This window comes from Camelina sativa, chromosome 7 (genome assembly GCF_000633955.1).
Source record: "Camelina sativa cultivar DH55 chromosome 7, Cs, whole genome shotgun sequence".
NCBI lineage: Eukaryota > Viridiplantae > Streptophyta > Magnoliopsida > Brassicales > Brassicaceae > Camelina > Camelina sativa.
In genome coordinates, this window is record NC_025691.1 from 22,837,777 (window position 1) to 22,862,309 (window position 24,533).

At 32.8% G+C, this 24,533-nt stretch overlaps 1 protein-coding gene and 1 long non-coding RNA gene across 2 annotated transcripts; both read left to right on the top strand.

The window, feature by feature from the left end:
• Window positions 4,317-8,032, top strand: LOC104702055 (auxin efflux carrier component 1). Its single transcript, XM_010417867.2, has 6 exons — window positions 4,317-5,697; window positions 5,898-6,132; window positions 6,317-6,402; window positions 7,088-7,245; window positions 7,412-7,488; window positions 7,640-8,032. Exons 1-6 carry the CDS (start codon window positions 4,437-4,439, stop codon window positions 7,704-7,706), a joined length of 1,884 nt encoding a protein of 627 aa, XP_010416169.1. The 5' UTR covers window positions 4,317-4,436; the 3' UTR covers window positions 7,707-8,032.
• Window positions 22,565-24,476, top strand: LOC104702056. Its single transcript, XR_753928.2, has 2 exons — window positions 22,565-22,775; window positions 24,382-24,476. It is a non-coding gene; the product is annotated as an uncharacterized LOC104702056 (long non-coding RNA).

Sequence of the window (24,533 nt, forward strand, 5' to 3'; positions counted from 1 at the left end):
ACATTGAGTTCGGGTCGGATGCTTAATGAAGCTGACTAGAGTGCCACGCCTCTAATTTTGGATTTGAATTTTCATTTGTACTCCCTAGCCCCCATCATTAACCTCTCTACGCATGCCTCTCCTTGCTTCCTCACTTCTCTCTCTTCCTCTACTTCTTTTACTTTTATAAAATTGTTTTTCTTCACGTTTATAACTTTTTTTTTACACTCATTCACTTCAACATAGTAAATAATAAATCCATATAGTATCTGATAAAATCCATTTGTAAATTTAGGTATACTAAAGTTATTTATTTGGACAATTATATACTTCAATCTGTCAAAACTAATTTATTTACATATATAATTATGTTTTTAGTAATCGGTATGATTACTTTGCAGATATTTTCAAAATCAAATTGTACGTGATTAATTTTTGTTTATGTGTGTCTACAATACCATCTCTATAGACTATTTGTGTTCTTCATAAAAGCTAAAAACATTTCATATCAAATAGGAATCTTCATTAGTCATCATCCGTTCATTAGTGGGGAGTGTATGATTTGATTGCAATTAGAAGGTATGCTTTTGCTAAGCGTGTTAAAAGCACAAACGCATGGACCTTGGGTTTGCGTGAGAAGCATATGCAATGCCATACATAGTGTAACTTTTAATGAAATTAATCAAATACGTAGTTGATTTCTTTAATAATTCATGTAGAGTATACGGTACTTATGACTAGTGATTAATAGTCAAATAATGAATTTTTTCTTTTGTTAATCATAATTGTCATCTTTTTATTTAACCGTCTATTTCTATTTGTTTCTACAACAATTAGTCCACCAATGCATGAGACTCATAATAGTTAAAAAGGATATAAGGTTTGTCGCTATCAAAATATGGTAAATATCCGTCGAAACAGCATCTTTTGTAATCTCTAACCGCATGAGAACGATCTATAAAAGGAGTGAATAATCTACTTATCAAATACAACGGCTAGCTCCACATCTTAGAAGTATTGAAGAACATAATCAAGTATCTAATTTTGTTTTCTCATGCATGTGTTTTTTTTGGGGTTTTCTCATGCATGTTAAACCGATGAGATGAGCCAAGAAAAAGAAGAAAAAAACACGGTCAGCTTCAACCCAATGGTTCGAAGGGCAATCGTTATCTGGTTTCAAATTTCACAAATTAACCATTGAGGACAAGAAAACTATATCAAATAACTTGTAGGGCTCTGTTATTAGAAATCTTTTGTGATGAATTTCTTTAACTAGTGATAATTTCGTCTAAATACACAATGTAATGCATTATTTATTTATCTATTTTTTGGTTTTAACATAATTGAAGTTTGTGAGAGAAAAACAAAGCATAGTTTGATGCAAAACATGTATATCACGCACTTATCATTCCCATTGATTAACGTATTTAATGAGAATAGTTTGTCGATTTTTAGGATCAGCCCATATATATAAGGCCAACTTTATTTATAAGTATTGAGTTTTAACTGTAAAAGCAGGTCAATATATATATAGATCATAAAAGGTGTTAATTTAGTCAAAATTTGCTTTAGGAAACCTAATTATCTTACCCTCTTTTCCATTTTTCCCGTTAAAGTGTTTGCATTTAGGTCAATTATAACTTTCTCGTTTCAAGTGTTTTAGCTAAAAGGTCAAAGAAAAAAAAAAAGATGGCCAGGAAACACGAATTTTTACCATTTTTTAGTTATTTTTTTATCAGAACAACCCCTATATTATATTATAAGTATTGTGCTTTAAAAAGAGTTTTGAAAAACATTGGAAAAATAAAAAGCTGGAAAGAAAAGAAAAAGAAGAAGAGCTTATGTTTGTAATTGTATGGGATGATGAAAGAGCAGAGAGACTGGTTTGATGGAATATTGTGTTTCCTCAAATATCAGCAGCACTCCTCATTATATCATCAACCGATTTGCTTTTTGTACGGACTTTTTAATATATTTTTCTTAGGTAAAAAAGAGCAACACAACATCAGATTGATCTATCTCTATTCTCTCCTATGTACACAACACCAGAACCACACCCTCTTTTATTTAACTTCTTTTTAAATATCTTTTATACTTACATTGTTATTATTTTTTTTGGATGAATTTATAGTATCTTTTGAAAGTTTGGTATTATTTTTGTTTCAACGAAAATATTAAAATTGATTTTTTATTTTATTATAGGCATTCCATATAAACCAATTAACTACTAGGCGTTCCATATGAATTTCACGCTCTAATCCAGAAAGAAAAAAAACTGCATAAGTTGTGGTATTGGTTTGCCTCCCTTAATTAAAAACCTCAATAGCCAGCAGTTTAACAATTTTTCTTCGAACCATGTAAACTTTGGCACTTGAATTCACACAAAAAAAAAAATTTACAATTTGCGTAATGTTATACACGTAGCTATCCCAACATTGAATGCACTCGTATGAATGAGCATGCTCGCCTCAACCGTACCAAACATACTCTTATCAAAAACAGATCTCTAGTTTAGACATTTAAATGCGTTGATGCTATTATATGTCACCAACGATTTTACAATTTGGAAATTTTGTGAATAGATGAAAGTAAAATCCATGCAATGATAACTCAACACACATGTCGTAGTAAAAGTGATTTTGATCTTATGTTAATGATATCACATAGTTCTGTTCTCTTTCATCCCTAATAACTAAAAGTCTCTAGTTGGGATCTACTTTGTTCAATTGTGACCATTTTCCAAAAACTTTCAACCCTTTTTGAGAGAATTCTTTTGATGTTTTAAAACCAATTTTCTAATAAGTTCATATAAACACCAAATCTGGCCTATCACTTTAAGGGTCCGAATGGTGATAGCGTAATTGAATGTGCGGAACAAACGGTTTTATAGTACGATATGTGCGAGATAAAAATATTTGCGGGACAAGTGCGGTTTATGCAGAATAAGCGGTACAAAATAATGTTTGATTGGTGAAAAAACTACTAGCGGTATTGTTAATAAGAAATTTTTTCAGTTGTTAATCAGTAATTTTTTAAACTTCTATTTTTTCTGTAAAATTAAAAATTTCTTTTTAAAACATAAGTAAATTGGATTACAATTTTTTTTTCTTATATGTTTCTAATATCAAAAAACTGGATTGCAATTTTTTTTTCTACTGGATTGCAATTTTTTTTGTTTATGTTTTTTATTTATTTTATTTTAAATTATTTACATGTATATTTTTTGCAGTTTTATTCTTATAAATTTGTTTTTCAAAGTTAAAACTGATTTTTTTATCATATATGAAGAAATAATGCTGTAGATTATTTTCTAAAAAAATCGAAAAATTAAATGATTTATGAAATCTTTTAATAATTTTTAAATTAAAAACAAATTTAACATAGAGACATTTGTTAATATATAGCATACTGATTAATTCTTTTTCAAATCATAAATTGAAAATAATAAATATATAATTAATATTTTATTGTGTTTAGATGCGTTTTTCGAAACGAACCGCTAGATAATTGAGGGTTCGAACGCGGTCCATGGCATATTACTTTGTTTGAAAAACGCAAATGAATTATTTTTTCACTTTGCCAAAACCGCAAACGACTGAACATTATCGTGACTGGTGACTATAGTGCATTTTTGACAAAAAAAAAAATCTAATACCGCTTTTCTACTGTCTCTATTCACTACCTAAAAATAAACCAAAGTTTTTTTTTTGTATAGCTACTTTTTCTTGTAGTAATATTATGTTTAAATTTATTATTTTCTAATTACTAAATCGGGACTATTACTAATACTGTATACTAAATTTTAGTAATTAAAATAGAGATAAATTTATTAGATCAACGGAATTATATTAATTTATATACTATTTAGAAAAGAACAAAAAAAAGAATATACTAACAGAAGCAAAAACAGAGAGCCTCTGCTTTGGACTACGCAAAGCGCACAAGGCCGCCTCTCTTTCACTATCCCCGAAGCTCCACCACGCACCCACATCAGGCCATCCAACAACCATTTTTATTTCGTTTTTATTACCTTCTTTTGTCCTATTACAATCAAATTTACATTACATTACATCACTCATTTATGTTGGATTGTTATTTTCTAACCAAAAAGAATATATATACTGTATATATTTCCCTTTAATTTATTTTCACTTGAGCTATTCTCAAATTTTACATTTAATGTTTTCTACTCCTACACACGAAACTAGTTCTGAAAAAAAAAACTAATCGAACGAAAATAACTAAAACAATGTGGTCATTTTGAAAGAATAAAGATAAATATATATTGTCTCAACGGCAAAAAAAAACAAAAGAATATAAAAATGTGGTCACTTCTCAACAACACTCACTTTACTCTTTTTTCCCCCTTCACACACTTCTCTCCCAAACTAAAGACAAAACACTCTTCTCTCTCTCTCTCTCTCTCTTTTCACACTCTCTTCTCCGGCGAAACAAAGATGATAACGGCGACGGACTTTTACCATGTCATGACGGCTATGGTTCCGTTATACGTAGCTATGATCCTCGCTTACGGCTCAGTCAAATGGTGGAAAATATTCACACCAGACCAGTGCTCCGGCATAAACCGTTTCGTAGCTCTCTTCGCCGTTCCTCTCCTCTCTTTCCACTTCATCGCCGCTAACAACCCTTACGCCATGAACCTCCGTTTCCTCGCCGCTGATTCACTTCAAAAAGTCATAGTCCTCTCTCTCCTCTTCCTCTGGTGCAAACTAAGCCGCAACGGCTCCTTAGACTGGACCATCACTCTCTTCTCGCTTTCCACTCTCCCAAACACTCTAGTCATGGGGATACCACTACTCAAAGGCATGTACGGTGACTTCTCCGGCCAGCTGATGGTTCAAATCGTTGTGCTTCAGTGTATCATCTGGTACACGCTTATGCTTTTTCTCTTTGAGTACCGTGGAGCTAAGCTTTTGATCTCCGAGCAGTTTCCGGACACAGCTGGATCTATTGTCTCGATTCATGTTGATTCCGACATTATGTCGTTAGATGGAAGACAACCTTTGGAGACTGAAGCTGAGATTAAAGAAGATGGGAAGCTTCATGTTACTGTTCGTCGTTCTAACGCTTCGAGGTCTGATATATACTCGAGAAGGTCTCAAGGCTTATCCGCGACTCCTCGGCCTTCGAATCTAACCAACGCCGAGATTTATTCCCTTCAGAGTTCAAGAAACCCGACGCCTCGTGGGTCTAGCTTTAACCATACTGATTTTTACTCGATGATGGCTTCTGGTGGTGGTGGTGGTGGTGCTAGGAACTCTAACTTTGGTCCTGGAGAAGCTGTGTTTGGTTCTAAAGGACCTACTCCGAGACCTTCGAACTACGAAGAAGACGGTGGTGCTGCTAAACCAACGGCTGCTGGAACTGCGGCGGGAGCTGGGAGGTTTCATTATCAATCTGGAGGGAGTGGTGGTGGTGGTGGCGGAGGAGCGCATTATCCGGCGCCGAATCCAGGGATGTTCTCGCCTCAGACTGGTGGCGGTGGGGGTGCGACGGCGAAAGGTAACGCTCCGGTTAGTGGTGGAAAGAGGCAAGACGGAAATGGAAGAGATCTTCATATGTTTGTGTGGAGTTCGAGTGCATCGCCGGTTTCAGATGTGTTCGGCGGTGGAGGTAACCACCACGGTGATTACGCCGCCGCTACGAACGATCATCAAAAGGACGTTAAGATCTCTGTACCTCAGGGGAATACTAACGGTATGTATGGTCCCTCACTTTTACTCTCTTGTTTTGGTTTTGCTGTTTAATTTACTTTCTTTACAAAAACAACCCTCTTGGTTACAATTGATTTTCATTTTCGTAATGATTTTTATTGGCTTTTAATCAAGATTTGGGATTTGGTAAGTAGTGGCTTCTTTAATTGTTGAAATGTGTTGTTGTTGTTGGCTTTGTTACAGACAACCAGTTTGTGGAGAGGGAAGAGTTCAGTTTCGGTAACAAAGATGATGATAGCAAAGTTTTGGCAACGGACGGAGGAAACAACATAAGCAACAAAACGCCGCAGCCTAAAGTGATGCCACCAACAAGTGTGATGACAAGACTCATTCTCATTATGGTTTGGAGGAAACTAATCCGTAATCCCAACTCTTACTCTAGTTTATTCGGCATCGCTTGGTCCCTCGTCTCCTTCAAGTATGTACTGTTTCTATTTTTTTTACTTTTATTTTGAGTCTATAATACTTTAACCACTTTCTTGATAAGAAAAGGGTCAGTCTTGAATGCTTCTATGTTTGAAAGTTTATTATAGATAGATTGTAGTTTGAAAGAAAAGATTTGAGAAAGATTTGTGGGAATTAAATTGATGTGGTCTGTGCAGGTGGAACATTGAAATGCCAGCTCTTATAGCAAAGTCTATCTCCATACTCTCAGATGCAGGTCTAGGCATGGCTATGTTCAGTCTTGGTCAGTTTCTTTTTCTTTCTTTTTTTAATTTTTTAATTTTTACTTCTCTTTTCATTTATTACATAATTAATACCATAAAACAGTCAATTGTTCTCTTTATTCTGACCTTCATTCTTTAGAGTGTTTTTTTTTAATTTAAAAAACAAGAAACCAAATCATCATGTGGATGCATGATTCTCTGCTGGCTTTTTCTTTTGAAGTTTTTATTTATTTATCGAAAACTAGATAAACATGTTTGTATCAAAAAAGCAAACAAAACTGGCTTCATAGCAGAAAGCATGCTCCACAGTTCTCTGCTTATCATCATAACATGTCTCTCTCTTTAATCGTAGGAACCCATTTTTATTTTATTTTTTACTAAAAGTAACAACATTTTTTGAAAAATATTTAATGTCTCTCTTATCGATGAAAAAACTTCTTTTACCTTATTAATGTTTCAGTAGAATTCCATCAACTGAATATAAAAATTTGTTTAATCAGTAACTTTATTGAAAAATCAATATAAGGATAAATGATAATGATGATGTTAATGGTGGTGGATTAGTGGCTGTGATGATTGTTTTTATGTCACTCTTTTGCAGCTAACCTGTTTAAAAGAGTAGGATATTTAAGTTAAACCAAAAGGCAAAAGAATATTAAATTGTTTACTTACTATGTAACTTTTTTTTTGTAATGTGTGTTAAAGGGTTGTTCATGGCGTTAAACCCAAGAATAATAGCTTGTGGAAACAGAAGAGCAGGTTTTGCGGCGGCTATGAGATTTCTCGTCGGACCTGCCGTCATGCTCGTTGCTTCTTATGCCGTTGGCCTCCGTGGCGTGCTCCTCCGTGTCGCCATCATCCAGGTATTTTTTATTTTTATTTTGCATGAAACAATTCTGCATAATATAAAATATAAATTTAATCTAAAAGTTGCATAGAGAGTTGGAAACATCCTATATTATGAAACAAAAATATTTACGTAGTATTTAATTGTCCTAATAAATTTTTTTTTTTCATTGATAAAAACAGGCAGCATTGCCACAAGGAATAGTACCGTTTGTGTTCGCTAAGGAGTATAATGTGCATCCTGACATTCTTAGCACTGCGTAAGTTTATTAATCCATCATATAGTTTTGTCGTAATATATAATAAATGTTGTTTACTAAAAAAAAATCTGGTTGCTTTGTTTTTCATTGATGAGTAAATTTGATTAGGGTTTATTTTGGTTTAACGTGAATGGTAATGTTCTTTTTGCAGTGTCATCTTTGGCATGCTGATTGCGTTGCCCATAACTCTTCTCTACTACATTCTCTTAGGGCTATGATGAGATATTACCTTAAACACAGGGACCTTTTGTAAATCTTTTGGGTGATTATGAAATGTGAAAACAAAAGATGCCCTTTTTGTTGAATACCCACAAATTTAATCATAAAAAGCAGCCTTTAGTGAATCTTCGAAGATAATTTGGAGAAAGAAGCTCTTGAAGAAAGGAAGAAGAAGAGGTCTTAAGTAGGAGCTTGGCAAGTTTTACCTTTTCTTAGTTTTAATGAACATTCGTGTTTCTTTTGGTAGGTTGTAGGAATTTGTAAAAGCGTTGCTACTTTTAAGTGAATTAAAACGTTAAGGAAAAAAACTCAAAAGTTTAATTAATTTATGTTTGCATGCTAAAGTGATAATAGGTGTGTAAATGTATCTATTCTCACAACAATAAATTTAACCATTTGTACGAATTATGCAAATGAACTAACTTAACTTAGCAGATCTATGATAGGTCAGAAACTAACATAGTAAAGTACATTTCAAACAAAAATGTCGGCGAAAGAGACTTCTCTCCGGTTAATTTGGATTTTTTTTTTCAAATCTAACTATGAAGATTAGTTTAAGAATGATAGAAATTTCATGTAGTTTTGGTGGGAGGTTATGAAATAGCATGTGACTATAACAACGTACTCGAGAGTTTTGGTTCGGATTCAACAGAACACTCGATTAAATGTAGAAAGATCGATGAAGCACTTAAAGAGATAGGGACTTGGTGCATGCGTACGTTATTCAAATTGGTCAAGATTCCTCTTCACTGCGTTTGTGGAATCTTAAAAGATTCGTTTAGTGTTGTCAATTGTGTATTCTTTTCCTTTTTCTGATTCTTCTCAGAATCATTACATACCACTTAAATGTGCTGATGCTTTCCATGGGTTTTAGCTTTTATACGGTGAAGACAAATTAATCGTCATATTTATACGACGATCTTATATAATGATGATTAGTTTTGTTTATAAACTATAGAAATCCTCGATATTTAATTTAAGTTCTATACATCAACAGTATACAAATTGGTCAATTACAAACCCGTTTTATTATTTTATTTTTTGCATGAAATTACAAGTACAAGGTTTGCTTGTAATTTGTAAAGTGGAAAAATTGTGAAGTGATAGTAATAAATATGGGAAGGTGTAATAATTAGAAGGACGAAAATAGTTAAAAGAGAGCAACCATAAACTTATGGCACGCCTCACGTAGAAACTCATCATTTATACATTCTGCATGAGACGGCTACAACCGCCGTTGTATTCTTCAAATCTTCAATGTTTCCAAATAAAGAATACTACTATTGTTAATTCTTAATTTCTTAAAATAAAATTTGTGTATTTAATCTGCAATTTAACACTGTTTATTTCAATATTAAAAATAAGTAAAAAAGCAAAAATATGTCTTACTCATAGAAGAAATAAAAAAGAAGAATGAGACAAAAGAGAAGAAGACGACGCCGTGTCACTTCGCTTTTTTATTGCCACTCAACACACAAACATTTTTTCAGAAGCTTCCAATTCTGTATTCATTCTCTGCTGCTGCTCTCTCTCAATGTTTTGTTTTCTTTTGTTTAATCTATTTTTACATGTATGTATAAAATCTAAAATACTGTACATTGTAATATGATAGATTTCCATGAATACCTTGAATAGCCGAAAAAAGCCTTGAATAGTTTTTTTTTTTAACTTTGGACGGATGAGATTGTTGATATTACATGAGAGATTTGAAAGGAACGAGGTCTGTCTCTCATAAAGAAGTTAATCTCGTCACGGAAAAGATTTCGCATTTACTGGATTTGAGATTTTTCCAGTCATTTAATTTAACAAGGATGACGTGAAAACGTATAAGGGTATAAACGTCATTTCGGAAGGCCATAGTTGCAGATGTTAGTGTCTCTGCCTGCCACTAGACGGTGTTGGGTCGGCCGTCGCCCAGACAGCTTTGAGAGCTTTTTGTCATTTGTCTTTTTCNTTTTTTTTTTTTTTTTTTTTTTTTTTTTTTTTTTTTTTTTTTTGTAGTTGTTGTTTCGGGTCTTTAATTGATTTTGTTTCTTTTCAAAAAATAATCGTATTTTTCTATTCTTTTCTTTTGTTACTTTCGTACATTAGATTTTATTTTTGCTGAAAAAGAGAAGGTTATATAGGAAAAAAAAAGATCTAGTGCTTGAGAGAACAAAAAAAAAAGGGAAAGATTTATGATATTATTTCGTACAGGAAAGATTAGATACGATATTTTAAACAAAAATAGATTAGATACGATATGACGACCAAATAAAAAACATCACTTCTTCGCTGCTTTTTTAAAGATACTATAGAATATATTTCAAAATTAATTTAAATCATTATGTAGGGCTTTATCATTATCATCCCCTATATGATAAAATAGAAGTACAAAACATTGTTTTATAAACTATGTAATTTTAATAAGTTGGTTACAAATAGATTAATTATAGATTAAGTTTTATATTATTTGTATAGTTTGAATTTATTGTTTTCAAAAATCTTAAAGAGAATATTCTAATGAATCATTTGATATTATCTAACTTACCATATTTTTTTATTAAGTTATTCATCAAATAAAATCCTTTGATATCTAACTTAACATATTAATTTATTAATTATTATTATATTTCACCTCTCATTTTTATATATGAGTCTATTTTATAAAACAAATAAATTATCATATTATTTATTATAATTAAAAAATAGTTTTATATCCGGATATTATTAGACTAGATGGAAGAAGTAACAAAGGAGAAGAATTAGAGCTGGGCAAAATAACCGATAACTAAATAACCGACCGAAACCGAACCGAAAAAAACCAAACCGAACCGAACCGAAATTCTTCAAATACCCGAATGGTTAGTAAAAATCTATATCCAAACTAACTGAAACCGAACCGAACCGAACCGACAATTAAATGGTTAACCGAAATATCCGAAAACCTAGAAGATATCAAATATTATATACTTAATATTATGCAAAACTATAAAATAAACTTAAAATATAAATTATTTCTAGATTCAAAACAATTAAATATTTTAAATAATCAATATATGTAAATGTTATTATTTTGAATTTACAAAGTTAAATACTATTTTGTAAAATTGAATCCATATTTTTCCCTTTTTTGTATTTTTGTTATTGTATATTTGGTTAATTTTGGTTATATTCGGTTAGTTTTGGTTATATTTGGTTTATTTGGTTAATGTTAATATAATTTATGTTAGTTATGGTTATTTATTTAAATAACCAAACCGAAACCGAACCGAAAGAAACCGAACCGAACCGAACCGAAATTTCAAAAATATCCAAATGGTTACTATATTACTATATCCAAAATAACCGAAACCGAATACAACCGAACCGAAACCGAATGGTTAACCGAATGCCCAGGCCTAAGAAGAATGATATCAAGGCTCCATCTAGGCTTCAAGTATCATAAATGGTCAAATTGGTGTCCACTGAAGGCCTAAGATGATTCTACTCTTAGTAAAGATAAAGGAGAAGAAGATACAAGAATCTGGAAAGCCCATCAAAGCCCATGAAAAAATGAGAGAGAAAGATATTGAATAAGTCAAAAGAAGGCAAGTGGGAGCAAAGAGACATTGAGAGTAATCACATGTGACCAAAGATCAGTTAAGGAGTTGTATCTATCTATATGGGGCGTCCACCAACATTCAATGATCACATGTTGCTATTAGAGGGTCCACCAACATTCAATGATCACATGTTGCTATTAGAGGAAGATGGAACAAATGGGAGAGTCACATGTTGGCTTAAGAAGCCATTTTGGAGCTGTCACTTTCTATGGTTGGGACCAGCTCCCCTCTCTCTTTATGTCACTATCTATACATGCTATTGTGTATATTTGTATGTATATATGACCGTTGGAGCTAGGTTAAAGAGACCACATACGGTTCTCATTCATTTATGTATAAATATGTAACTCATATGCTTAATAAAATCAAGCTCTCCAATGGGGGGTTTTCCCCTTACCAAAAATCGTTTATTATACATTCAAATGGGTAGATTTTAGTCTCTATAATCTCATAGAGAGACCAAGCTTTGGCAATGCTTGGTCTCTATCTTTCTTTCATTCTATACTCTTCACTAGTCTCTAAACTATTCTAAAGGGTTATTTGGGTTATTTTTGGTGTGAGAGTTCTATTGCCTCTCATACTTATTCTTAGTATACACAGCTTATATTGGCATGTATAACTCCTTCTTTACCTCAAGAACACTCTCATTGAGTTGTATCTTGAAGGCTTTACACATGAACACACAAATTCCGCTTTAAGTGTTCTTGTGATTTTATATTGGAGTAGAGTGTATCTTGCAGCTCACTCTCTCCAAATTCCAACATGGTATCAGAGCAGGCTCAAGATCTGAGATGCTAGTATTCAATTCTGCAAAAGAAGCCACAAAGATGGCGTTTTGAAGCTGTTCTTGGAGCCATTGGAGTAGATACTCTTATTGAGGTTATCAAGGCAGTTTGAAGTTTCAGTTTGGAGTAGCCATGAAATCCACAAGAGAGGACTGTTAATCTACTTGTTGGAGGTTTATGGTATCTTGAAGTCAGTCCTTAAAGGGGAGCTGCTTCATTTCCTTTGCTCATTCTGTTTACTAAACACTAAAAACTCATACACTCTTGGTTACTAAACTCTCATTCTTGGTTACTAAATCTCTCACTCTTGGTTACTAAAACTCTCATTCTGGTTACTAAACTCTCATTCTGGTTACAAACACTTCCGGTTACAAAGTTACAAGTTCTGGTTACTCTATTCTCGGCAACAAGCAAAATCACTGCCGAAACGTCTCAAAGATTGACTCGTACGAAAGCTTTCCACTGCGATTCAGCTTCCGCGTTCTTCACAAACGTCATAGACCATGGAGTCTTATTTCCGGTGGAGGTGAAATCATATCAATACGAGCAACCGTTCAAAAGTTACGCCCAATTCAGTGGGCATATATCATTCCGGCGCATCATCAATACTTGGAGTTAGAACCAATGGCCATCAAGCTTCTTAGACCGCAGAAAAGACCACCATAGTAATAAACTCTGGCGGTAAGGTTTACCCGAGGAGAGTTGAGGACTCTTTTGAGCGAGGTAACCTATTTTTAAGCTGACCGAGAGAGATAAAGTTTTGGGTATTAAACTCCGGCGGTAAGATTCATCCGAGGAGAGCATAAGACTCTTTTGAGCGAGGTGAATCTATTTCAGGCTGACCGAGAGAGATAAAGATATGGAGGAAGTTCTAGTGGAGAGAGCTGGTGGAAGGTGATGAATCAACTTTAAAACATGTGTGGTAGTGTCAAAGTTCTTAAAGAGCTTATTGAATGTGCACTAGTTGAGATCTTCTAGACACAAGGTTTCAAGACTAAAGACATGGCCCAAGCCATCACCTAATCAAGAGAGTGGTCCCTAAAGATGATTCAAACCACATCTCTACTTTAAAGGCTACCCTCTAAACTCTATCTTTTAATTTATTTAAATTCATCTTAATTCAAGTTTTAATTTTTGAATTTCAAGTTTGAATTTATTTAATTCTATATTAATCTAAAAATATTTTAAATTCGTTTTTAAATATATTTTTAAAAATATTTTAAATTCGTTTTTAAATATTTTTTGTTAAAATAAATATAGTATTTTTTATTACTTATCTTAATTCATTTGGTTTCTCAAGTTTTATTAAGTATTTTCTTAGAACCCCACAACATGTACTTTAAAATTTTTCTTTAAATCTCTTGATGAAGGTTTAAAGGAGAGGAGACATGTGTGAACACTCTAATGAGAAACACAAGATAAAGCAAAAGGAATTCATAAGAAGAGAAATCAAGTCATGAAGGACTAAAAGGAATGGAAACAGTTAGAGGAAGGAGCCAATTTTTTTTTATGAAGTGTGTGGAGCTGTGAAGAAGCTTTAAAGATACTACAAAGAAGCTCCAAAACGTTTGGTGCTTATGAGCAGTAAAGAAGTGACAAGAAGGGTGTGGACAAACCTTCAAGATTGGTTCTCATTGGTTATTCAAGCCAATCTTGAGGGGGAGAAAGGTGTCAATAACCCTTATGGAGCTCTAGAATCAATTTGAAGCAATCAAGCTTCAAAGGAGTGTTGGATTGGAATCAATAAGTCATTAACCATAAAAAGGAGACCCATGGGGAAGAAACTCAAGTGGTGGTGCAAAGATTGTCTCAACCAACACATTTCAACAAAGAAGATCAAAGATTATCTCTAAACCCTTAACTCTTTCAATATATATTTAATTCATTAACTTCATTTGAATCAGATTAGTCATGCATATAGTGAATTTGTCATGCTTAGAATCTGAATTCAGAGAACAAATATTAGGTTGTGGTTTTAGAGAATTGCCTTGTGTTAAAACAGTTTATTAATGTTTAATTTGTCATTTTAAGAATTGAATTTAGGAATTAAATTCATGATTAAAATCTGAAATTTATCTTGTTGAATTATGAGTTTATAAACTGAATATTAAACAGGATTTAGCATGATTTAAAATTGAATTTGCATGTTTAAAATCTGAGTTTTAGTCATGTGTTAAAATGAATTTAGACTTAGTAAAACCTAGTTCATTTTTAGGTTGTTCTCCCAAGTCTCAATCTATGCTTAATGTTATTTTTCATGATAAACATACTTAATATCTTTCTTTATATATTTTGCTAAAGGTGTTAGAGAAAAGAAGGCCATTTGGAAGCTAGATGAGAAGAAGAGAAGCAATGAGAAGAATTCAAAGCAAGAAGCCAAAGCTATTCCACATTCAAACCATGGCCATAGCTATATCATTCAACCATAAAGGCTATACTCTTCTCTTGGCAAAGTTTTATCCCAAGTGATTTTTTTTGCTAAGGTTTTTTTAATGAGGTAGTTCTTTGTGTGTTGCAAGCTTGGTCTTTGGTCCCCACCGCCCAAGCTTGAGGGGGAGTATTAGAGAGAAAGAAGAGAAGGAGAACCTAAGGAAGATGTAACACTCAACTAGGCTCTTGAATCTCCAAGCTTAACCTCCAATATCTCTACACTTAAGCTTGAGGGGGAGTATTAGACTGGATGGAAGAAATAACAAAGGAGAAGAATGATATCAAGTCTCCATCTAGACTTCAAGTATCATAAAGGGCCAAATTGGTGTCCACTGAAGGCCCAAGATGATTCTACTCTTAGTAAAGATAAGGGAGAAGAAGATAGAAGAATCTGGAAAGCCCATCAAAGCCCATGAAGGAATGAGAGGGAAAGATGTTGAATAAGTCAAAGGAAGGCAAGTGGGAGCAAAGAGACATTGGGAGTGATCACATGTGACCAAAGATCAGTTAAGGAGTTGTATCTATCTATATGGGGCGTCCACCAACATTCAATGATCACATGTTGCTATTAGAGGAAGAAGGAACAAGTGGGAGAGTCACATGTTGGCTTAAGAAGCCATTTTGGAGCTGTCACTTTCTATGGTTGGGACCAGCTCCCTTCTCTCTTCATGTCACTATCTATACATGCTATTGTGTATATTTGTATGTATATATGACCGTTGGAGCTAGGTTAAAGAGACCACATATGATTCTCATTCATTTATGTATAAATATGTAACTCATATGCTTAATAAAATCAAGCTCTCTAATGGGGGTTTTCCCCTTACCAAAAATCGTTTATTATACATTCAAATGGGTAGATTTTAGTCTCTATAATCTCATAGAGAGACCAAGCTTTGGCAATGCTTGGTCTCTATCTTTCTTTCATTCTATACTCTTCACTAGTCTCTAAACTATTCTAAAGGGTTATTTGGGTTATTTTTGGTGTGAGAGTTCTATTGCCTCTCATACTTATTCTTGAGTATACACAGCTTATATTGGCATGTATAACTCCTTCTTTACCTCAAGAACACTCTCATTGACTTGTATCTTGAAGGCTTTACACATGAACACACAAATTCCGCTTTAAGTGTTCTTGTGATTTTATATTGGAGTAGAGTGTATCTTGCAGCTTACTCTCTCCAAATTCCAACAGATTTACCATAAATTAAATTTTTAAAAACAAATATAAATGATATAATCTATAAAATATTCAATTTTTATTAATATTATTCTTTAAAAATAATATCTATTGAATTAAAAAATTTACTGAGTAACAGGTCAAAATTTGAATATTTAAATTCAATTTCATACCTTTTTTTGTTGTATTTTATAATTTTATATAATATAATAAACTTTAAATAATTTATTTTAAAATATTGAAACTTGATATTAAAGTTAGAAACTATAAACACTCTAAATTGATTTGTTATAGCAATGTCAATAATATGTCACTATAATATGAAAGAATTTTAAAAAACCAAGTATATTAAAATAAAAAGTATAACAATATATTAAATTATTCATAATATAATAACTCGCTTTTTAAAAACCAAATTCACAAAATTATGTCTTATAATGACATTCAAGTCATGAGGTAGAATATACACTGTTGAAATAACTTCACGTACATAAACTAATACAACATATTAAAATTTTATTTTAAAATAGAAAATATACAAAATTTTGTATAAAATAAAATTTAACCAGTGTTATAGCACGGATACATAAATTTAATCTAGAATCATTAACAATATTAAACTTACAAAATAAGTCTTTTTTCAAGTCATCATATTTAGCATATGATTTTATTGCATAATATTTTACCAATTTTTTTTTAAATAATTATATAAATTATATTTTATAAAAAATTACAATGTAAATAAATTTTAACGCGTGCTTTAGGAGGGATGTTAATCTAGTAGTAATAAGACATTGGAAGTCACCTGATTTGTCATTACAAATGCTCCATCGAATTTGATCAAAGTTATATAATTACGGCCGATACTTTCTTTCCTCTATTTTAACCAAATAGATCAGCACAAAGAAAAAGAATAAAATAGAAGAAGGAAAATACACGATTTGATAAAATCGAAAGCTTTTACATAATGAAAATAGAAAAGATAACGTTTTTTCTTATTTTCATCCACGAGAAGTAACGTTTATGGAAGTATTTATAAAAAAGAATGGTAATGGGAATGGAGAATAGATAAAGAAGGATTCAACCATTACAAAAATACTACAATACTTGTAAATTAGTGGGCTTCTTTGTTTTTTTTTACGGACCCTCGGCTCCGAGTTCTTAAGGACCCCGGCTTTACAAAAGTATATATATTAAAGGAAATTATGTGTCACACGTATACATATCACCACTTGTACATATATTTAAATTATCTTATACTATCATATGTTTGAATGACTCTCATTCCTTTTGTCGTGTTTAAAAACATTTGTTTGTTGCACGTGAAAACTTGCTTCGACTTACTAAAAGTCCCACCGAGGATTTACTATAATAGTAATAATAGAGTTATCTTGTACAAGTATGGCTCTAAAAACTAAAGTAATTAGATTATCTTTTTACAAACCAACAAATAAAGACAAATGCGGCTATGAATTCGATGAACAATCACCTGTTCCCAGGTGCACGCCTACACACATACACTACACATATTCCTATATCTATTTACATTTGTAACTAGTATAATACAAATACTCTAATAGACAAGTTTATTTGATGTTGTTGGTGTTACACTGTTACTTCGTATTCATGGGTTATTTAATTATAACTAAAGTACTTTTTTATTATTTTAACTGTTTGAATCATATTTGAGCCTGCTTTGTAAATTATTAAAGGTCTAGAGACTTACATTTCTTTAATTTATTTACAGTAATCAATCAGAGAAGGCTGTAGAATCCAGGTTGCTGATTAGCATTTATGCTGAGATTTTGGGGAGCAAAGATCATGACGACAGAAGCTGAAGCCTTTCTCACTTGGGTCCTCCATCTTAAAGTTAGGCCCAACATGAGTTTTGTTCCTTCATAGATTGCAAAGATCTCCTGACAGGAAGCGTTCAAGAAGAGTTCGAGATGTTATCCTCTTCTTTTTATTCCGGTCACGATGCGGCAGTCAAGATAGCTTCTTCATTCACTCCTTATAACCGGAATTATATAACTTCTGTTTTTTTGCCGGATTAGTTCTGGCCATTTGTAATGGCGAGTAAACCGCATAACTTTTATTCAATTTAATTTTGGCGGGCCGATTCTGAAGTCCAATATTGGGTCAAAAAGGTTAATGGGCTTATATTTTTCTTCGTGGCTTTTAGAAAGTAGCTAATCTTATATACTCTTTGACTCTATTAGTCTATTTATATAAAGAGCTGCTGAAGCGTGAAACACATATTTTTTTAATACCTCTTAAATCTCTTATTTGACAGCTGAAAGCCTGAAACACATAACATAACAAATAACATCAAGTTATATTGACGACATGAAGTCGTAAGACTTTTCTTTCGAGTAATAATAACCCACTGTATATTTTAAATGCTATATTTGCTTTCGAATCTTCTCTTTGTTAATCTACTTGTGCACCTGGTAAAATGAGAATCTTCATATATGGCCCTAAAACTTGTGCACCGTCGATGGTTGTTTAGATCTACTCCCTACGGCTCTATCTCTATCAGACTGAACCATGGCTTCCGGATTGTTAGATCGGTTTCTTCTTCCTTCTCTTCACAACTCTACGGTGGCAGGATGGTGATGGTCTTGTATCACCTTCTCTGTTTGACTCCCGTCTTCTTGGCTCGCCGGTGGTCCTGGACCGACGAGTATCCGCAACTTCGTGGGAAGGCGGCTGCACTAGGTTTCTCCTTTGCAGATTAGGGTTTCTGACTCATACCGGTTAGCTACCGGTTTAGTTTGATATACCCGGTTAATTTTAGTCTTTGTTATCTGATTTGGTTTGTTGTAATCGGACTGGGCCCTAAGGGAATAATTGTATGGGTTATTCCGGAAATAGTTCATTGGACATATATGTTTATAAATTGAAAACCTTTTAACAAAAAAACAAGGACAAATATACATATATTATTCGTTAATAAGAAGAAAAATAGGAATGATAGGTGGGGGACCAAAGTATGTATAGTCTCCCCAATTGGGAATAATAATAATTCGTGATTCTTAAGTTATTTAACCCTAAATCATCGGGTGACAAATAACAAGGTCCCATTATTATGTTTACATAATTATATATTTATATGCATACCCCATTTGTAGAATTTTTAAGTAGTATACATAGTCCTTTGCCAATAAAAATTATAGCATACAACCTTATGTATTCCACATCTATATTACGAGGGCAAGTAGACAAATCAGACGATTACAAAATTGATTAAAAATCGAGTGTAGGCTCATTATTCATTAGAACCACTATCTAGTCTATCTGTGCATTTAGTGATTTTCCTTCACGGTCCCTGTCATCAATTTTTTTTTCAGGTACTATATTCGTTTTATATGATAATTATGTATGTCCTTTGCTTATTATGACTGAAATACATTTCATAATAATTTATAGTAATTTGCTTCTTTCATAAAAAAAAAAAGCAAGTCCTAAATACTATAAATTATATATTTTACAGAAAAAAAAATCAGGATACAAAAATAAAATATGCAAAAGCATTTGAATGAATTTGCTTTTTTTTTTTTTTGGTCAAGCAAGATCTTCCTTCAAATCAAACGATTATAAGTGGAAGAGACGCAATTGAACATACCGAATATGGATAAAAGTACTAAAACATACAAATTGATAAAAGGATAGAAACACAAACTTACCAAAGTTTGATAATGTGAATGAAGAGGTGTTGAAACGACCAAATGTGAAACGTATTGGGAGAAAGGCAACTCTAAATCTCACTCTAACAAACGACAATAGTCACCTTAAATTGTGGCGTTGAAGCATAATCCACAACTTCGAATGAATTTGATTTAAGTTATTTAAAAAAAAGAAGAAGTAAAACTCAAGAATCAAGATTGTTCAAAATCAGTGTTAGCCCTACTTTCTCTCTATATTCTCTCGCGCCGCTTCCTTAGTTCAAAAGTCTCCGTCAAGCCTTTGACCGGCACGTGGTGGCTCATATAGCGCTGGCGTTGGTCACCTCCTTTAATTTTTTGCTTAGTTTTCATTCCTTGTTGTTGAATCTTGCGGATGTGGAAGCGTAGAGGTTTTTGGCGAAGTGGATCTGTAGAGGTGGAGTTTCAGATCTAGCGAGATTGTGTTTTGGTCCCAGATTCATAGGATTTGATGGTTGCTGGTTTATTCGGGGTGCCGTTTGGGGTCGCGATTCACGGAGGAGAATATTGGCTGGGCTTAGTTAGGACGGCTGATTCTCTTTGTTGAGTATACGTGAATTTGGAGGCTCCCGTTTTCTTCTCGCGACGGCTCTTCCCTCTTCCTTCATCAGCAAATCTTTGCATCATTGGATCTCGACTCTTCATTATCTTGGTACCTTGTTCGTCTCTACTGTCTTCCTTCTTGGGTCCCTTGTTTGCTCTGATCAGATTGTAACCGCTTAAGATCTGATATCATAAGTTGCTCAGGTTATGTAGATTCCCTTTATGGGCTGTATAGTTTCCCTTGTTTGGGCTAAGTTTCTCATCCTCGACTATATCTCTTTGTTAGATAAGAGATTGAGCTTTGGTTGGTGCTTGGTTTAGAACATTTAGAATTAAGGCTCGTTTTAGCTTAATTACTTGTTCTCTGTGGCGTTGAAAGGTTCAAGTGGGTCTAGTTTATCTTACGGTTACATCCCGGGAGACCTTTGACAAAACACTTATAGAGAAAGATGCATCTTATGCGGAGAAAGCCAAGTTCCGTTCTCTTGTTATGGTCATTTCTGTTGAATCCCGTTATCATCCTTTGGTATGCGGGAAGTCCTTATGGTTTTTCGAGAGCTATTTCAGTCCCGAGACAAAATGTTTTTGGTTTAAGCAATGTATAGGTAAAATCATTTCCTCTTCTAATTGTAAGTTATGAAAAGATCATTGTGTCTCTGTAATTTCATTCTCGTCTTTTATCTTGTGATTTGTAATCTTTCTGAACTTTTTATCAATATAATCCATTCAGCGAAAAAAAAGAAAAAAAAAACTCAAGAATCAACGGGTACAACTATGAATGATGAATGATCATTTGATGCGGTTGGAGTGGTACATTACATTCACGAGAATCACAAATGCATATGATCACTATTGGAGACAAAAATAATATGTAGGGGACATCATATTTTGTTCCTTTCATTCCGATTATTTATTTTTCGCAGAAAAAAATCAAGCCAAGTTGTTGTCCAAGGAAAGATAGTAGACCCAATAATTTCCCATTATATGAATCTCGGGCAGTGTCAAGTGGTTTGCCTAATTTCCTTTTTTTCCCCAACATTTTCTTTTAGCTTTTGGAACCAACAACACCTTGATATTTTGTATTTTCTTTTTCTGGATCAAAGTGATAGGATCTCTTAAACCTAACTGACGATACTAAGCAAGAATCTACGAAAGCGATGCAAATAAAAGACATGTAGGTCGGAATCATGAATATTCATATATTTTTAGATAGTAGAAGGTGGATGTCATATTATATTGAAAATATATTGATAACAATATTGGCCATGGAAAATAAATATTTTCTTTAATATATTGTCTTCATACTACACAAGACTGAAATTAGATTTCATATACGTAAACAGCTACAAGTTAATCAGCTAGTTACTCTCTTTCTTTAAATTGAGTTAGATTTCATATTTGTTAGTCTATTTATCGATATTTGTCGACATACTTATAGCAAAACTAGTAGAACGATTAGATAATCCAACTCTTCTGATTCTTGCATATAACTTATGTGATTGCGATTTCGACTTAACCTATTTAGCCATTCTACTATATATAACAATTTCGTAGTTTAGTTTAGTTAAAAATATTTAATGATTATAAGTTTATAACGTTTGTTGGTATTACAAATCATAATCATAAAAATAAAATGTTTTCTAAAATAAGACGACAGGGAAAGAAAAAAGTTGAAAAACAACGGATGTGGCTGTGAGCCATTGGATTAAAAGATTCATAGAGTTGGCCATTCGGAGCATCTTGGGATCACTGTCTGTTCGCTACTTCTCAAAGACTCTTAACTGTTATACTTTACTTAGACTAACAGTGCTTTGTTTCATATTTACCTTTATGCCCCCTCACATCTATAATCACTAGAAATCTTTAAAGTTGCCATACCCCATCTTAATCATTGAATCCCAACTTGAAGAAAATATAAAGAATCTGTGAATCCAGAATCTATCAAACTAGCTAGGATCTGTTGTACCAATCAAAATGATATGTTCGGCAGATTAATCCCACAGCCACAATTAAATTTAAGTCGTTCCTTCGTTGGTCACTCTATATATATATAAGTTGATATTGACTTACCGTTTTTTACCTTTCTTAACTATCATAATTTTTTTTGAACAAGGCTAATCTAAGAGAAGCAAAGTAAATTATATACACATTTATATATGTACACACAAAACTTGAATCTTGGATAATAATTATTCAGCCCAAACCAGAAACTCTAGATGAATTTTGTAACATCCACGTTTTTGACCATTAGGTAACAATAACATACTACTCTTATATCATTTTCTTTTGTTTATATATACTGAACGTAACTTTTGCTCAAACTATATATATACCGAACTTAACTAATTACGATGTATGGACCTTTGATTGTACGGTAGTTAAACCATACATATTTATATTCTTAATCAAAGAAGTAATAGCATGTAAATCAAGCTACTAATATTTATAAGATTTTTTTTTTCTTGTAATTTCACTTGAATTATATAAGTTGGTTTTGGATATTATCCTTCACATTAGTGATAATTTTGTGGGTGCCAAAAATAAAAATGGACACATTGTATAATTCTAATTATTATCATAAGAAAATGCAAATAGCAAGTGAAGTATTTCTTTCTCCAACTAAAATAAAATAAAATTAAAGAAAATGTAAAATTCTTACATTTTTCTCTATATAATGAGATCAAGAAGATCAGAAGGAACAACACAGAGAACCACAACACACACACAAAAAAAACCCTAGAACTCTGATTTTTTTTGTTTGTTTTGTTCTTCTTGTCAATACACACAATGGCTCACGGTCACACTAATGGCGCCATCATCTCTCCTTTCTCCAAAGATCTATGTAAGCTTGCTCTTCAATTTCTGCTCTTAGTTTCTTTCAATTTGTTCATATGAAATCCCACAATGTTCTCAAAATTTTCAGCAAGGACGAGAATCGAATCCTCGAATTTATATATCCAACACTATTAATGATCATTTTAGTTACTCGTTTAACATTCACAATTTCACATACTATTGTTTTGTACCTTTCCATTTTCCTTAATTTATCCATTACTACTACTCATGTTCTCTCTTCTTTTTCCATTAATTGTCTTCTATATCGTATATATGAGAGAGCTTGTGAAGATATGACATTACTTCTGGAAAAGTACTGCAACATGAAATATATTCGTAATAAACAATCATAATCGTAAAATTAAATTAGTTAGGTTTTTTTTTTTGGGAAAGTGATTTCTTCATCTGATAGGAAAGTTGTACCTACATCTCTCATTCTCTGCCATCTCGCTATCTATCTTTTCTCCAGTTTTCGTCTCTCTTTGAATTCACCACGTGATGTACCTTTTTTTTTTGTTCGTTTTCATGTTAAGATTTTAGAAACTTTTTAGAGAGATACAACTTAATTATTCTACCCCAACACATGTAAGAACCCAAAATAAAGAGAGAACATGTAACTTAAATTAGAGAACGTGAGATTACTGAGACAGAATTTTTGATCATAAGATTCCGTGGAAAACAGATATAAAAACGTATCAAATTCGTCTTCTTCTTCTCCTTTTACTGAAAAAAAAAAAACAGTTTGATCTCATTTTTACAAAATATAATTACCAAAAATAGGAAACTCCTTAGTTTTTGACCATATTTAATAGTGAATTGTCATAATAATCTTTATTGTAACGTCGGAAATTGTATACAGGAAGTAATTTCTATGNAAAAAAAAAAAAAAAAAAAAAAAAAACAAGTAATTTCATGTTCTAGTTAAGGAAAGAAAATATGAAACCTGTTATAATTACCGTGGGACACACTCCATTAACACGTGAACAAACCCAATCTGACGGTGTAGAAGATAACACGACGTAACGACAAACTAGATTCTCCTAACGGTCCCTTTAGTTAGTAGTGTTTGAATTATCGGATCCGATATAAGATAGAATCGGCTATTATTTCGGTTCCGTAGAAAATAAACCGATCAATAACCGGAAATTAGAAAACATCATGTAAAACCATAATTTACATGTGAAGCGCTTCTTCGTCTTCTCAAATCTGGTGGGCAAAGAGAGCTCCTCAGTCCAGAGAAATCTGAGACAGAGAGAAATCTGATGCAGTCGAAGGGTAGGCTTCACAACCGCAGATCGAGGAGCTTCTCTAGATCCAGACGCGCCATCGAAGGATCATAGCCATAGTTTCTTAGTTCTCGATTCATAGAGAAACAAAAAAAAAAAATCATCTTTTTCTTGTTTCCTTCTGTGTTCTCACTGGAAAATGGCTGCGTATGGTGAGTTAATCTGGTCTGAATCACGATGAGACTGTGCACGATTTAAAAATTGAGACTTTTTTTGTTTTTCTTTTGTTTTTCCCGTAAAGTATCTGTTTTGATATTGGGTCAGCATTTATTTGATTATTTGGTAATCGTTTCTTGATTTTGGGTTTGTTTATTTTTACGCTTGAAGGTGAGGAACGTGAAATCCAAAAGAATTACTGGAAAGTGCACTCTGTAGGATTGAGTGTTGAGGCCATGATGCTTGATTCCAAAGCTGCTGACCTCGACAAAGAAGAACGACCTGAGGTATATATCTCGACTCCCCCACCTTTAAGTCTATAC

Bases quoted from the DNA above. Each gene is read 5' to 3' on its own strand.
- LOC104702055 (XM_010417867.2), top strand. From the start codon at position 4,437: ATGATAACGGCGACGGACTTTTACCATGTCATGACGGCTATGGTTCCG. The intron at 5,698-5,897 runs GTATGTATGGTC...GCTTTGTTACAG, and splicing joins ACCTCAGGGGAATACTAACG to ACAACCAGTTTGTGGAGAGG. The intron at 6,403-7,087 runs GTCAGTTTCTTT...TGTGTGTTAAAG, and splicing joins CATGGCTATGTTCAGTCTTG to GGTTGTTCATGGCGTTAAAC.